Below are 15,885 nucleotides of genomic sequence, written 5' to 3'. Positions count from 1 at the left end.
TCAATCCATCCCTGGCCCAGAGCAGAAGTAAGTCTGAAGCCACTTGCACACCTGCTCCCTTTACTCTCAATAGAGCAGAGTAGGATAAGGTCAGTGTGTGGAGGGAGAATGGATATGTCCGAGAAGATGTGGCCTTCAATGCAACCCTCCATATGTAAATGAAATGTTTAGCTATGTGCTCCCCTCTTTGGCTTTATTCTTACTTCTAGGGAGAAGTAAGTTAGCAGCCATGGTTTCATCAGTGCAGGGCTGGATTCCGCTGTGTTCCCTGTCCTGGTAATCACTTTTCAAATCTTGTCCTTTTAAATGAATACTCTGAACCTGCACTGTGCAAGATCAAGCCCTGCCACAGAAGAATCTTGGATGGACAGGGCTATCCTGGAAAGGTTTGGAGGACACAATGAAGACAGCGAACTAGTTTTAATGCAGAACCCAGAAAACTGCATAATGATTCCAAATGTCTGACTGGAAAAGAAATGTGGCATTCTTACTAGGATTCTGAAATGCAAAAATGGTCAATGCCCTGGACTGCAGGCATGGTTCAAAACCTAAGTCTGATACTTTCTTCGGTTATGCTGACAGTCTCTTCTGTGTTGCCTCAAGAGGGACTGAAATACCTTCTCTCTGCGGGTGTCCCGTTCTCTTTTATTCCTTCTCTCCATGCTGAGACATCCAGGAGCACCATGTCCAAGGTGCTCATTGGGGGGACACAGTGTCATTCTGGCAGATCAGGAAGGTATGGCAGCTAACTAACAGGCCTACCTTTGGATCAGCATATTCAGCAATGTTCATATCATCATTGAATAGGACTCCGAATCTCAGAATGAGGGATTTGCATGAAGTGATGCACTCTATCAAAGTTTGGATGTCTGCAAACAGAAGTGCACCCACTGTCAGTTCTGTGTGCTGCATGGCTTCTGTCCCACAATGCACCAGTGAACAAGTGCCATACTTGTTCAAGATTCTGTATATAGACAGACTCTTCCAAACACTGACCGTCAGAAAAAGATAGGAATGCAAAGCAGTGGGCTGATGAAGAAAAAATGAATAATGCTATACAGATATGCTTTGGAAGCCATGGAGGAAACTTTAACTCAATGAGCCTAAATGCGTTTTAAGGTAGTGAGCTACACAAAATACTTCAATGAAGACTAGCCTGAAAAATTAGAGTAAGCTTAGTTTTCTTATTTAGAAGAACTTTAGGCCATAAATAGGGTCATTCTTTTTCAGCAGAACTAAGGAAATAATCCAAAAGGAATAATTTATTCATTGAATTTTGCCTCTCATGCTGTTTGTGAACTATTCATAAGCTCATTGTGAAATTTTTTGATTTACTTGTTCAAAATTATGCATGAATGTCTAAGCAAAGATTTTTCCTATATAAAGAGCTGCCAAGGAGATTTGACTGCTTGATATTCAAATTACAACACTTGTGCTATATTGGTTAGTTACATAAGTCACATGATATTATATCTATTTTGTATGTGGGATGACCTACTGTACACACAATGTAAATTTCAAATTTAGAATATTTCAATCAAATGTGCAATTCAGAATTCACTTTTGGTAACTATTCAAGCCTCTGAGATAAACAGTGGAGTTTTTCAAACATTCATGACAGCAAAGTGCAGTGGGACAGAAAACAAACAGGAAAAGGTCACAAACATGCTTGAATCAAAATGTATTTGAAATTCTAGAAATAGTTGTAGGAAAATTGTTCAGATATCCCATTTTCTATAACTTCCATGCTTAAACTCCACTGAAGTGATTTTTGTAGGTTTTCTCATTGCATATAACTATTTACCAATTCTCTGAGACATGCAATCCTCAGATCTGCAGCTCAAAAATCAAAGCTTTACTCTTCCATGGAGAAGGCAAGAATTTTCCTTTCCATGTTTTGGGACATATCAGATATTCTCAGTTAGGAGTAGTGCATTAAAATACGCTTTCAAGCAGTTGATCAAGTGGAAGAATCAACACATCAAAGAAGCTTTGTAGGCTCTCATCCTGCAAAGAGTTATATATATCAATAATTTTGTCTTAAATGTGGCTAGACATGTGTAAAGTTGCTGACATGGGTCAGTGTTTGCAGGCTTGGGCCCTAAAATATTATTTTAGACAAATCCTTAACAGGTATTTTTGGAGAGTTGTAAAATCAAATGTCATGCCCAGTGTGGAAGACTGTTTACTAAATGCAAACATCAGTTCTTCTTCGAGTATTGCTCATGTCCATTCCACTATAGGTGAGTGCACGCCACCGTGCACAGTTCCTGAAACTTTTTTTCCCTTAGCAGATCCTGTAGGGCCGGCTCTGGTACCCCCTGGAGTCCCGCGCACATGCCGCGGTATATGAGGTACTGCCGGCCCCACGCCCCCTCAGTTCCTTCTTTCCGCCCATGAGGGTTGCTGGAACTAGCCTTGCTCTCTGCAAGTTCTATTCCCCTTCTTTGAACTCTTTGTTATTCGAAGTACTAGAGTTAGTTTTAAGTAGTTGTTAAATAGTGTTGTGTTGTTAAGTGTTAGTTAGATAAGAAGTCCCTGAGAGACTTAGAGCGGCCAGGCCATGCCCTGGTCGCCTGGATTTAAGCCGTGTGCCTCCTGCGGTAAGGCTTTCCCGCTCAGTGACCCCCACGATCGGTGCCTTAAGTGCCTGGGGGAAGAGTACAGAAAAGATAAATGCAAGATCTGCAGGGTTTTTAAACCACGGACTCCAAAGGACTGAGAGATCTGGTTAAAAGCCCGGCTCATAGAGGCAGCGCTCTGCCCGGCATCCGAGCCGTCCCACTCCACCTTGACACCCAATGTAACCTCGGGGAAGAGTGCACCAGGATTGACTCAGCACCAAGCAACAGCCCCGGCACCGAAGAGGAAGAAGCAGCGTGTGGAGTGCAGACACTCTCCTGCACTATTGGTATGGGCAGGGTTGAGTGCGGAGATGCACCGGCCACGGCGTGTCAAGTCTTCTCCGGTGCCTGCATCTCTGGTCAGGGAGCCTCCGCTGACTCCTGGGAGTGGGAGAGTGCCCCTGCCGATGCTGTCGACACCGGAGGCTTTTCAGGCGGCAAGAGCTTTGTTGGCCTTGCCTACGCCACCTCCGTCCCCTTCTCCGCCAAGGGAGAAGGGGCCAGTGTCCCATGGCAAACCCGTGTTGGGTTCCCCAAAGGGCAGTGGAGATCTCTGGACGACCACCTGGGGTAGAGCGAGGATGCTCCCACAGCAGTCGCTCCAGGTCGGTGTCGTCGAGCTGGCCTGCTTCGACTCAGGACATGCAGTCCTCCTCTCGGCACCGACGTCCATCCCCGGCACCAGGAGGTGGCACCGGTCGAGGTCTGCCAGGCGGCGCTCGGACAGCTCCTTCTCCAGATCCCGGGCACCAAGGAGTTCACCCGCATTGAGGCAGCACAGAACCCGGTCACCACTGGAGGACTTGGCACCGTGCAATCCCTGATAGGGAACCTGGTCATCGGAGTTCGGCTCGGCACTGTGGAGTTCGGAGTGGCACTGGTCTTGGTCATCGAAGGGCCCAGTGTGCCAAAATAAAGAATGTAAAAATAAATCCATGCTGATCTGTAGATCTGCTATATATTAGAGCTGCAGGCACAGCCTTGAACACCACCTTGCTTTTTCTCATTTTTTCTGAACCCTTTAGGTTTTGACCCTTCGCTTCATCTTCTCACTTTGCTAACTCTGGGCAAAAGTGGAATTTCAAGCAAAGGCTTTTCAAGGGCCAGCAGGGGAACACAGAAGGAAAAACTTTCTGCTTCTGTGAGTCATCCCGCTGCTCTTGTGGCTTGCTGTTTGCATTGATCATTCCCCCTGGAAACCACAATCGCAGTGCTCTAATAGAATAAACTCCCTGCCTGCCTATCTGCATTCTAGGGCTTGTTCCAGCTCCCAGTGAAATCAATGGCAGCGTTTCCGATTATTTCAATGAGAGAGGTCCCTCAGTGATTTCTAAGAGCTGCTATATAACATTGTGCAATGTTAATATTTATCATTTCTATAGTAAACATATGCAGCACTGCTGTTGAATGGAGGCATTTGATCTTTACCTCGTCTGCTATACAGTGTTAATCCTTTTTTGGACAGGAGTAGAAGAGAGAACTAAAGAGAAGAGGGAAGGGATATGGAAAGAGTGCATTGTTTACTTTGGAAGCAGATGAGATTTGTTTTGTTTAGTATATTTCTTGAGTTGTATATTATTAACTACTGGTGTATGGTTTTAATGTATTTGCATTTCCTTTCACTGTAAGTTATAACGGGTGACAATGGGAACAGAGGGCACCAGAATGGAGATTGGGTGGTAGACAGCGAACAGAAAGAGAGCAAGTGTTTTGAGGCAGGAATTAAAGAGGAGTGAGGTCACTGGATGTGTAGCAAGAAGCGAGGCTACACCAGGCAAAGAGGTTTGGGGTGGGGGGAAGGCATGGAGATGGAAGTGTGAGAAGCATACACAGGGGTAGCTAAGGTGAAGGGAGTGTGCAACAGCATAGGGCAGAAGAGGAAGAATCTCAAGAGCCAGGATACAGGCTGAAGCAGCACAGAGTAACACTTCAAAGGTGAAGCTGATCTTGATATAGAGGGAGACAGGAAGCATGTGGAGAAGCTTGAAGAGGGATTGACATGGTTGGAGCAGCAGGGCAGGAAGATGAATGTAACTGCAGTGTTTTGGATAGACCAGAGACATTTTAGGGCAGCTCTTTAAAACCAAAGAGCCAAAGCCTGCATACCCACGTTTGTGTCTGCAGTTTACCATGCCTGCATGTGCAAATTGACTGATTTTTGCACTGCAAAAGATTTTTTTATTCATTCAATAACTCAAATGGCATTTGCATTTATACCATTTGTGCAGTCATGGTAGTTGACCATGCAAATATAGAAATGCAATTGTGCACATATTTTAGGCCTCTGTTTTTTAAAATGTGGCCCTATATAACTAATGTTTAGCTTCTTTATCAGTATGCTTCATTATCTGTAAACTTGATAGAATAGTAGTTCAAAGCCTGCAAAATCACAGATTATAATAATACACTGGATCGTCAGTGGTTGTAATAATGATGTACTGTTGACTAATGATCTGAAGATGGCAGCATTGTGTGAGCTATCTAATTTTCTTACTTAACAAAGCAGAGACCTCTTAAAAGATATACATTGTAGTTTTGCATATGGCAAATGTATCCCAACATCAGCTTTTCATTTAAAGAGTTTTCTTAATGTGTAACATTGTCATAAATTAGTAGTAGGCAGACACATTATATTTTACCATCTGGTCACTTCAGATATGTTTTATTTAAATAAGTTACACAGAGAATACAGGCTTTCCAAAAAAGCTCTTCTAACTCTTCTAACAAAAATCTGTTCTTTCACCATGTGCATACTCATAAAAGTTATTCCTTTTATAATAATGAGAATACTTCTTGCAGTTCTATAGCACCTGCCATGCAGGAATCTCGAATATCTTTACAAATGAACATAAATGAATTAAATCTCTAAACAGCCCTGTCAGATAAGTAAATATTGTTATCCCCATTTTACAAATGGGGAAACTGTTAAGGAGATCAGGAGCTAGTTTTTGTGTACACATTTGCCTGCACCCCGTGTATGGTTAAAGCTACCTGATTTCTGCATGCAAATCAAGTATTTATTATTATTATTATTATTTTATTTATTATTTATTTATATTATGCTAACACTTGGAGACACCAGCGAAGGACCAGGCTCCACTATGCTTGGTGCTGTGCAAATCCATAGTGAGAGATAGCCAATGCCCCAAAGAGCTTACATTGGTTTTCAGTGTCTGTTGGCTGTTATAGTGGGACCTGATCAATTCCCCTCTGAAGTCAATTAAAAGGCTCGCATTGATTATAGTGGGCTCTAGTTCAGCTGCTAGGTGTCTATTTTCATTCAAATCTATCTTATATTTTTGCATAGTGCAGTAGTGAACAAATTATATGAACTTTTTTATATGAAGAAAAAAAAAAGATTTTATATTAATGAGTAGCTAGCTAAATGTTGGTATAAGGGAAACGGAAAAAAACCCTGCATTTCATTTGGAATTTGGCATTTCTGGAGCGAAATTCCATATGCAATTTTGTCATTTCTGAAATGTTTGGCTAACTTTTAAAAACTGTTTTTCATTTCTTCACTTCTGAGTTCTGTCAGCTACCAGAAGTAGAAGACCAGAAGTGCTGTGAGAAACAGAAAGTACAAAAACTCTTGTGAGTGATCCAGGCTCAAAAGAGTCAAATAAGCTTCAAATAAGTATTAAATTCTAGGTTCTTTACTTCAAGAGAGCCTTGAACTCCAAGTACTTTTGAGCAATACCCATTACTGGATGTACTTAATTGAAACAAAATGCTAAATTCTCATACAAGAGGTTCAACTCCCATTAGCTTCAATGGAATTATGCCCCTTTACTCGAATGCTGAATTTGGTCCAGTGGCAGATAAAGCAAAAGTGCATAATTACAAATATGCATGAAGTATTTCCATGGGTACTGGAAAACAAATTCCTGAAACCTGTACATGTAGAAATAGTTAGTTACTAGTCTAATTTGATGTGGACACTTTAATTGGGGTGAGCAACAATATTTCCTTATTTTTACACGCTGATATATGATAAAGAAAAAGCCTTAATGCATAATACCAAAATCAAAAGAAAACAAACAACTTGTTAGAAACAGAAGTGATTTGTCTTTTCTTTTCCAGTTTAGGGGTATTGAAATACCTGTTTCCCAAAGGTTTCTGTAATATTTAACATAGTTTTATGTAGTTAATACAAATTAGATGCAGTTGTTATTGTTATGGTAATGATTTTCATAATTTATCATCAATAATATTGTTCAGACAGTACTAACTGTCCTTCTAGTTTTATGAGTTGTACATAGACTCAATGAACAATTGGAATGGACTGGTCCATTGAGCTTACTAGACTGGCTGTAATTATCTAATTTAGGAAACAAATGACATTTTTCTTCACTTATGGCAAAGTTTGTAAAATCTTATGAGGGCTAAGACCCCATTTCAGAAAAGTTTTTAGGCATGTGCTTAAATCCATCCCTATTCAAGAAAGCATTTAAACACATGTTCAGCTTGAATCCTTTAAATCCCATTGAAGTCAATGGGTCTTAAGCATGTACTTACAATTAAGAATGTGCTTAAATGCTGTCCTGAACTAAGACCTAAGGGTAAGAATTTCAGAGGTATTTAGGTGCCTAAAGATGCAGAAGTGCCTAGTGGGATTTTCAAAAGTGCCCAACCAGGTTAAGCACCTAACTCCCATTGAAATCAGTAGGATCTAGGCACCTAAATGCCTTTGAAAATCTGGCTCTCAGTGACTATGGGAAACCAGAGAAAAAGCACAATCTTGCTGGTTTTTCACTGTGTATGCCATTTTTTTTGTACAGCTCTACTTTACTGCTAACATGACTTTTAAAGTACTTAACAGTAAGTGTCTTTGATCTGAACTTATTTAAAAAAACATGAAAGTCTGAGGAAATGGGGTTCTTAAATGAAAATGGTACCAATTGATGCTGCTGAAGTGCTTGTCTACAACTTTGCTATGTATATCTGTGTACGTGTCTATTTTCACAGTGCTATTTTTTTACCATCGAATTTGGCCTTTGCAAGCAAGAGGGACAACTACGTGCTTATGGGGCAGGACTCCTGTCTTCTATTGGAGAATTAAAGGTATGTGAGTGGATGTACCCTGCAGGCTGAAATAAGTTACTTAGAAGGATGGGAAATTATTAACTAAGTGAATATTTTCACTTTAAAAAAATTGTCAGGTATTTCAGATTGAAGGTTTACTCCCAAAATTCAGCAAGCATTTGGAGTGTGAAACAAGTCGATAAAGACTGATGTGCTAAAACCAACAGAAATTGCACAGCTTTTTTTTTTTTTCCTTGCTTGCTTGCTTGCTTGCATTTAAAGGTTTGGTAGCCAATGAGACACATTAAATTTACTGCTATAGAAGACATATTAATCCTTGTTCTACTTACTAAGTAGGAAGTTTCTGACATCACAGCTTCTGGGACCCTTATGAAAAAAAACACATTTCTTTGAATATGTGGAAAAAATTGTTTGCATAATATGGAAATATAAAGTCAAATCCTGCTTGCTTTATTTAAGTGAGTAATCCTGTGTGTTCCAGTGGGATTACTCCTCTGAGTAATGTTCAGACCACTATCTGGAAATATTAAGGCCCTGATTTAGGAAAGCATTAAAGCATGTGCTTATATCTCTCCTGATTCAGGAAAGCATGTAAGCACATGCTTAAATTGACCTTCCTGAATAGGGCCCCAATCTTTCAGAAACAAAGGTACTTAAATTTACATATTGTGAGTAGTTCCACTGAAGTCAATGGAACTCTGTAAATGTAAGCATGTGGATTCAGTAAGTATTTACAAGATCACAGCCAGAGCTGGTCAAAATTGTTGAATTTTTTTAAAAAACAGTACACATTTGCAAAATATTTGCAACATTTTTTACTTTTTTTTTTAACCAGCTCTAGTCAGGCCCAGCTATGCTTTTCTGTACTGGGGCCTATGAATGTTGTTAGTACTTTCATTAATAACTCAGTCTCTCTGTTTTTTGTTGATTATGTTTTTAAATGTCCTGGCTGGAACTAGTTAGACTCGTTATGTCCCTTATATGAATAAGATTATGAAAGAGCAGTAACAAATAATATGAAAAAAGGGGTAAGGAAAAAATATTGATACCTTTATTATTGTTCTGAATACAATACAGGCTTTCAGTACAATTGCAATTTTACTCCTCACTGAATCAGAATGGTAATATTTTACAGGGTTAAGACTCAATTAAAGTGCTGAGCACTTTGGCCCAACACCTTTTAGAAATGAGTCCTAAAAGTCTGCACAAGATCCTATGGAGAAGCAGGCCCTTACTTTCAAATAACAGTTGAAGTTGTTAAATAATTTTGCTGTTGTCACTTATCATGCTATTTACAAATCTAAGCTAGTGAATAGTCAAGAACATAATAAATCTTGTGCTGTCCATATGATAAATGAACAGATTATTCTTATCAAGTATCCTGAAATGCATATTTCATCATAAAACAGCAAACTTAACTCTGACCCCAAATAAATATTATTCATTTAGCAGTAATCTGAAAATATGAACTCCCAATACTTTCCAAAGCAACAATAAAAATGATTTATGAGTATATTGTGACATATATATTGATCAGCTTCAAAGAACAGTCTGCATGCTATAATAATTTTGTCATAAATAAACACACTTTTTTATTATGCTATATATGTAACAATATTCATATACCTCTAGCAATAACAGTGTAGGACTATTTGCAGCATGAGTTAGATCATCCGGATTTGGCCTCTGTTAGATGAGTTGATGACAATCATTCAGAAGTCTCATTCCACAGAACATGTAAACATGAATTATTGTATAATAAATACATTGCCTACTGTGTGTCTTATTAGGCAATGTTATCACTTCCAGCTGATTGGATCCATTCACTGCCCAACCCAGGCCCTCTTTCTTTACCATGTATGTCAGTTTGATTCCAGGGTTACATAGTTTAATGTTATGTCAGTGAACATTTTATTAACTTGATTTACTAATGAACATTGTATGGTATATGCGAAAAAAATGGGGAACTTTTCTTCTTTGAATATTTAAACTGTAAAAGTATTACATAAAATAAGTGCAGGAGTACAGCTCTGCCATGATTCCTCTCATCAGATAAGAATAAATGGGTAAAATTTTCAAAAGTGCCTAAGGGCCAGATTTCCAAACGCATTTATAATTATAGAATCATAGAAATGTAGGGTTAGACGGAACCTCATGAAGTCATCAAATCCAGTCTCTGTGCTGAAACAGGACCAACTAAACATAGACCATCCCTGACAGGTGTTCTTAAAAACCTCCATGGATGGGGATTCCACAGCCTCCCTTGGAAGACTATTTCAGAGTTTATAAAGAAACCCTTATAAGTTTTCCTAATATTTAACCTAAATCTCCCTTGCTGCGGATTAAGCTCATTACTTCTTGTCCTACCTTCAGTGGACATGAAGAACAATAGCTCACCGTCCTCTTTATAATACTCCTTCACGTATTTGAAAACTATCATCAGTCTTCTTTTCTCAAGACTAAACACGCCCAGTTTTTTTATAGATCAGATTGTCTAAACCTTTTATCAATTTTTGCTGCTGTGCTCTGGACTCTCAGATTTGTCCACGTCTTTCCTTAAGTATGATGCCCAGAACTGGACACAGTACTCCAGCTGAGGCCTCACCAGTGCCCAGTAGAGTGGGACAGTTGCCTCCCATATCCTATGAACACTCCTGTTAATACACTCCAGAATTATATTAACCTGTTTTGCCACTGCATCACATTGTTGGCTCATATACAGAAAGTACAGAAAGCTCGCATGCACACACAAAGGAGAAAGAGAGGATTAAAAACTAAAAGCAGTGTGGGAAAGGAACCAAAAGAGTAAGTAGTTATAAAATGTTCAGCCCTAATAATTCTAGATAAGGCTCTTACACAGTATACATTTGTGGTTCAGAAATAAGACTGAATACACAATTCAATAAACACACTATTTTATGTAGTAATTATTAGATTAAAAAAGGCAGATCACATGTGTTTAAAAATATGTTGTCCATTCATTTAATACATTCTCTTGATCCCTTTCGTTAAGGATCTGGTTCAAAGAACTCGGCGGTCGATGGGAGTCTTCCCATTGATTTCATTGGGCCGTCCATCTGGTACTATGTCTACTGTGCCACACTGCTGTATCTAATGGAGAAGCAGATTTCCATTTCTGTAGTATGGTACATTTTCCAGTCAAAAATGCTCTCAATAAAACATCAGGTTATGAATAGATAAAACTAATATACCCTGATTATAACCTACAAACTACGAGCAATGGATTTGTCTACAAGTCTGTTTTTGAGGAGGGTGGAGATAATAGTTAAAACAAAAACTGTATGCCCAGTACACATTTTACCACGTCTTACCTCTAGAGAGTTTTTCTGTCTGTCTAAGCAATATATAAAATTCTGCTGTGATATCATAAAAAAAGTTCTGGTAACATCAGCACACAGTTTGGAAATAGTCCATTTGTAGGTCATCAGAAAAACATTAAGGAACATGTTTTTCCCAGACGCTCTTATTCTCCCCGAGAATAAGAAGACAAATCAATACAGGGATGCAGACAATTTCTTCTCACCTGTGTTCTGATCCTGGCCCACAGAGAGTACAACCTTTATAACCCATCTCAAGTTTCTCCTCTTTCTATCGGAAGGCTTTTTGGTTGTGTTTTTGTGAACCGTAACAAGTGTGTGTGAAATTATTACATCCCAGTCTTTACACTCAAATGAGCAAGTGTACAACAAAATTCTTTTTTAATATGTCAATGATAGTTTGTCTCTCCCTCCCTGTGCTATCAGGGCTGGAAATGCTATAGAAATAGTGCTACTTTTCGTGGGTGTCAGCAAGGATTGAGCTCAGAACCCGTTGCTCCATAAAATACCAACTCTTCCTGCTTCAGCTAATGGAAAATCCCCATTGACTGTACTAGAGCAACAGCTGATTTCCTGTCTGAAGAAGCCTCTGGTGGTGTCTGCTGCCACAAGGTCCTGAGATGGCATGACATTCCATTCAAGTGAAGGATGTAGCACACGTACACATTAGCAATTACATTCCATGAAAACAGATAAAGGAAGAGGATGAGGGTAGGGAAAATATGTACTAGATACATACACGTCTTGGTTGACTGAAAACATATGGCCAAACAACATTTGCAAGGCATGTGGTTGGTAGCCAATATAACTGCACATAGTGTGGTTTTTTATTGCTTATAACATTGCATAAATAACTAATGTCCATAAAAAACCAGGATGTGAGATTCTGATTGCACCTCCAAATAAAATGTTTTGGACCCACTAATATATTAGTTTTTCTGCTCTGAGATTCTGCACTCTCTACAGAGTCCATCCCTGAGCACATGAGCATACAGAGCGTTCCCCACATAGCAAACTGACTTTGGCATTCACCACGTTGGGGTCCACCAGAAATTTTACTAGACGTCCCATGACCTTTCTGATGTTACTGTTAGCCCACTTTTCTGTGAAACAGTGTAGGGAGGGGCCAAGCAAGTCTGGTTGTGGGATCTATGTCGAGGTCTGCCACTGCAAATCTCAGAATTTGTATACTCTGTAGTTCACAGTGCATTTTGTGAATACGTGGCTTCAGAATTAAAAAAAACTTAGGGCCAGATCCCCATAAGGACGTTGGTGGCTAACTGCCACTTTAGGTGCCTAATTCCAACATTTAGGCACCACTGAGATCCTCAAAACCCTAACTCAGCTGTTTCCTAACCCTGCAAGCACCTAAAGTCCCTTGATGGTTATGTTGTTACTGTAAAATTACCCTAAGCACCCATGTATGGCAGCTGGGCATCCACACAGCTGCCTCAGTCTTGACCTTGCCTAGCAGTTCAGTGCCTGTCACACGTCTAAAGGCCAGGTTAGGTGTTGCCCCACCTATCTTGCCTGTAAGACCCAATTTAGTAGGTGTGCTCAAAGCATGCCTAACTCCCCCCACAGTGTCTCAGAGGAGAAGGAAAAGAAGAAAACAGCCTCCCTCATAAGAGTTATCCCAGTGGTTTGAGCACTCGCCCGGGATGTGGGAGACGCCATTTCAATTCCCCCCTGTGTCTGCTAAAGAGAATAGGTCTGAACATGGATTTCCTATCTCGCAGATAGATGCTCTAACTACTGGACTATAGAGTCATTCTTTCTTTCACTGTGTCCAGTGCCTATTTAAGTGTTTCATACAGATTGGTTCAGCTTCACCAGGAAAGAATGAGAAACACCCACACCAGAATATCCCATAGCTCAGTACTTAAGGCACTCACCTGAGAGTAGGTGACTCATCTTCAAATCCCTGCTTCCCATCCCCTGAACTTGGGCCACCCCACATCCTGGGCGAGTGCCTTAACCACTGGGCCACAGATTGTAAGGGAGGCTGCTACTGCGATTTTGTTTGTAGTTACGTAGATGCTGCTGCTGAAAAATGGTTTAGGCGCCTGATTCCAGGAGAGAGTTCAGAGCTCTGAAACCTAACTGGAAATAGGTGCCTCCCTCAAGCCTGGATTTAGGCACCAAATTCCCTGAGAGAGTCAGGGCTTAGGACCCACCCCTCTTCTTGGCATCTGCATTTGCTACTGGCTAGGTTAGGTAGCTCCCCACCTCGTGGGCTGGTTTTTGTGGATTCCATTGTTAGGCACCTATCTCCCCTCATTCATTATATAAGTCGCATAGGCACCTAACTCATGGGTTGTGGATTCCACTGAGTGACGAGTTTCCTAAAAGTTAGGCACGGCAACACTGAGCATGGCAATGTTGAAGTCCCTTTATGGATTTAGCCCCTAACAATTGTGGCACCAGGATCCAGAAGATAATATGACAAACCTGCTGGTACAATTGCAATTGCCACTTTAAAGGTAAAGGATATCCGAGGGGATCTGCCAGGGAGGCATGGCTTACCAGGGTGCAGGAAGGGTCTGGAATGAATATTCAAGGGATGTCAAGTGGTGTTGGAACTTAGCTATCGTTTAAAATGGGTGTTGGCTAAGGCAGACCAGTTGGGTCAGCACAGTCCTTTTTATCAGTTTATGTTGTATTTAAATGTCTAGGTATCCATAAATATACATGTACATATTCTACCTGAATAATTGAATTAGTGTGTGCTTAGTGTTGTGCTATTCTGAAGAGGTAGTTTAAAAAAAAAATAAAAAGAGGCTCCTTTGTACTCAATAGACCTGTTCCTTATGTGTAATTTATCTGTCTAAGGTTTTTGTACAACACCTTTCAATGCAGATAGATATATCAAGGATTTGTACTACTGGAAACAAACGCACTTGCCTTCAGTTCTGGTGTGCCAATGCAGAACCCTGAGAATAAATATTATATACTCGTCCTTAATCCTTTAAGATATATGACAGATACAGGAGCTAGTAGAGGTATTGTAAATAAAAAGGGAAGTAGTGGAAGGTGAGCTGCCACAAATTTTGCAATAGCTAGTTCTCAGCATTGAAATCCAGAGTCTTTGCTCCTAGTGGCCACGTGCCAATCATGTGAGGAGGAATACTGGTCTAATAGCTATTTTCCAATTAATCAAACTTGCTTTCAAGTCTTTCTAATGTCTGTTCGGTATATAAATATGCCTGTTTCTTGTTGTTTCCCTGCAATATTTATTTGGTACATTATTGCTCAAGTGTATTTGGTAGAAGGGTAATGTATTTTATCGGTACATACTAAGTGAGCATTATGTAATGATCTTCAGATATATAGCTCCAATCCTAAACTCATTGTAATGAAAATGGCATCAGCATTTGGCCTGAAAATGGATGGCACAGATTATGTGAACGGCTTAGTCAGACTCTGTTTACTTGCAGCGGTAATTATGGGTTCTGCCATTTAAAAGAGATTTTTGGGACACTGATGTGTGTAGTTTTACAGGTCATTTTTCTGGAATATAAATGTTATTACTTTCTGCTCTTCCAGCTGAAGATTGAAGTTTCTATACCTATGGGGTTGATAGATTTCTGAACTGCCCTTTTATTTAAAATAATAACTTTGGGTGAAAAAGGGACAGTAGCTAATCGATTTTTAAGTAAACGTTGAATTATCCTGTTCATGATGAAAGACCTGTTGTGTGTAAAACAAATTCGCTACTCACTGGGAGTGTACAATAAGAATGATACAAAAGCTGGGAGTATACCGAAAATATTGCCCAAGCATTCAGGGGTCTCGTAATATAGTTTAATGGATTGTGTGGTGTATTTTGCAGCATGCTCTGTCTGACAAGGCCAGTGTGAGAACATTTGATCCAAAGACTACTTGCTTGCAAGAATGCCTTATCACCACTTTTCAGGAAGCTTACTTTGTCTCAGAAAGTTTTGAAGAAGCCAAAGAAAAGATGAGGTAAATTATTTCCCTTGACTCTTAAAAACAAAATCTTATTTTTCCTTCTTTGGATGTGACAGAAATAGGTGTTAATTTTCTTTTTCTTTCAGGGACTTTGCAAAATCAATCAATCGTCCCTTTTCAGTGTATTTCAACCCATACACGCAAAGCATTGAAATTCTGAAAGACACCAGAAGTATAGAAAACATTGTCCAGGACCTTCGGAGTGATCTGAACACAGTGTGTGATGCTTTAAGCAAAATGAACAGATATTTGGGAATTTGATGTCTGTGACACTTCAGCTTTGCTATCTACTGCTCCTTCTGTGGGTACTACGCTAGCAATCTTCCCTCTGCAGCTTGGTCAGTGACTTGCATCATTGTGTAGCTCTAATTGTAACTTGCAGATGAAACAAGGCAATGCTAACTTGCGAACTCCACAAGAAATGTGGTGGCATATAACCAGCAATTCCATAAGACAGTGTCATGTACAAATACACTATTAAACGCTTACCTGGCAAAGATTTTGTTTACTTAAAGAAACTGTTCACTTAAAAGCAACATATAAGAACTGGCTCATGATTTTATTAGGATTCTAAATGTACAGATTATTTCTTTACAATCACTTGTCCCTGTTAGACTCTGAAAAAACATTTGCCAAGTTTTCCTTGTATGGATCTATATTTCTATCTATATTGGTGAGAACAACTTTTCCTCTTATGCCGTCTGTGTTTCAGTGTCTCCTGTGAGTGAACAATAGAATTTATATAAAACTGAAACGGGAGAGAAGGACATACATAAAGGGCTTCTGAGTTGTAAACTATATGCCACTTAATAGAAAAATTATTTCAAAGTAGCTGAGTAATTGCAAAACAATATAAAACTTTTGACAATTCAAATAGGAGGATATTTTTACTTAATACCTGCCAC

The 15,885-nt window shown here is 39.7% G+C and overlaps 1 protein-coding gene across 4 annotated transcripts in view; it reads left to right on the top strand.

The window, feature by feature from the left end:
* The window catches only part of TPH2 (tryptophan hydroxylase 2), a 62,007-nt gene extending 46,500 nt beyond the window's left edge, over positions 1-15,507 (top strand). For 3 of the 4 annotated variants that reach the window (XM_067563929.1, XM_067563927.1, XM_067563928.1), the window contains 3 exons: positions 7,593-7,688; positions 14,841-14,974; positions 15,067-15,507. In XM_067563929.1, coding sequence (XP_067420030.1) covers positions 7,593-7,688; positions 14,841-14,974; positions 15,067-15,241 — 405 coding nt within the window. In that variant the 3' untranslated portion in view covers positions 15,242-15,507. The remainder of the gene's footprint in view (positions 1-7,592; positions 7,689-14,840; positions 14,975-15,066) is intronic. The other variant, XM_067563926.1, reaches the window with a different exon arrangement.
* The last annotated feature ends 378 nt before the right edge of the window (positions 15,508-15,885 follow it).

The sequence above is a fragment of the Emydura macquarii genome, unplaced genomic scaffold, assembly GCF_026122565.2.
Source record: "Emydura macquarii macquarii isolate MOO-44397 ecotype Brisbane River unplaced genomic scaffold, CSIRO-AGI_Emac_v2 contig_2636, whole genome shotgun sequence".
In the NCBI taxonomy this organism is placed as follows: domain Eukaryota; kingdom Metazoa; phylum Chordata; order Testudines; family Chelidae; genus Emydura; species Emydura macquarii.
Note: the sequence above shows the minus strand (reverse complement) of the source record. Positions and strands in the feature narration are given on the sequence as shown.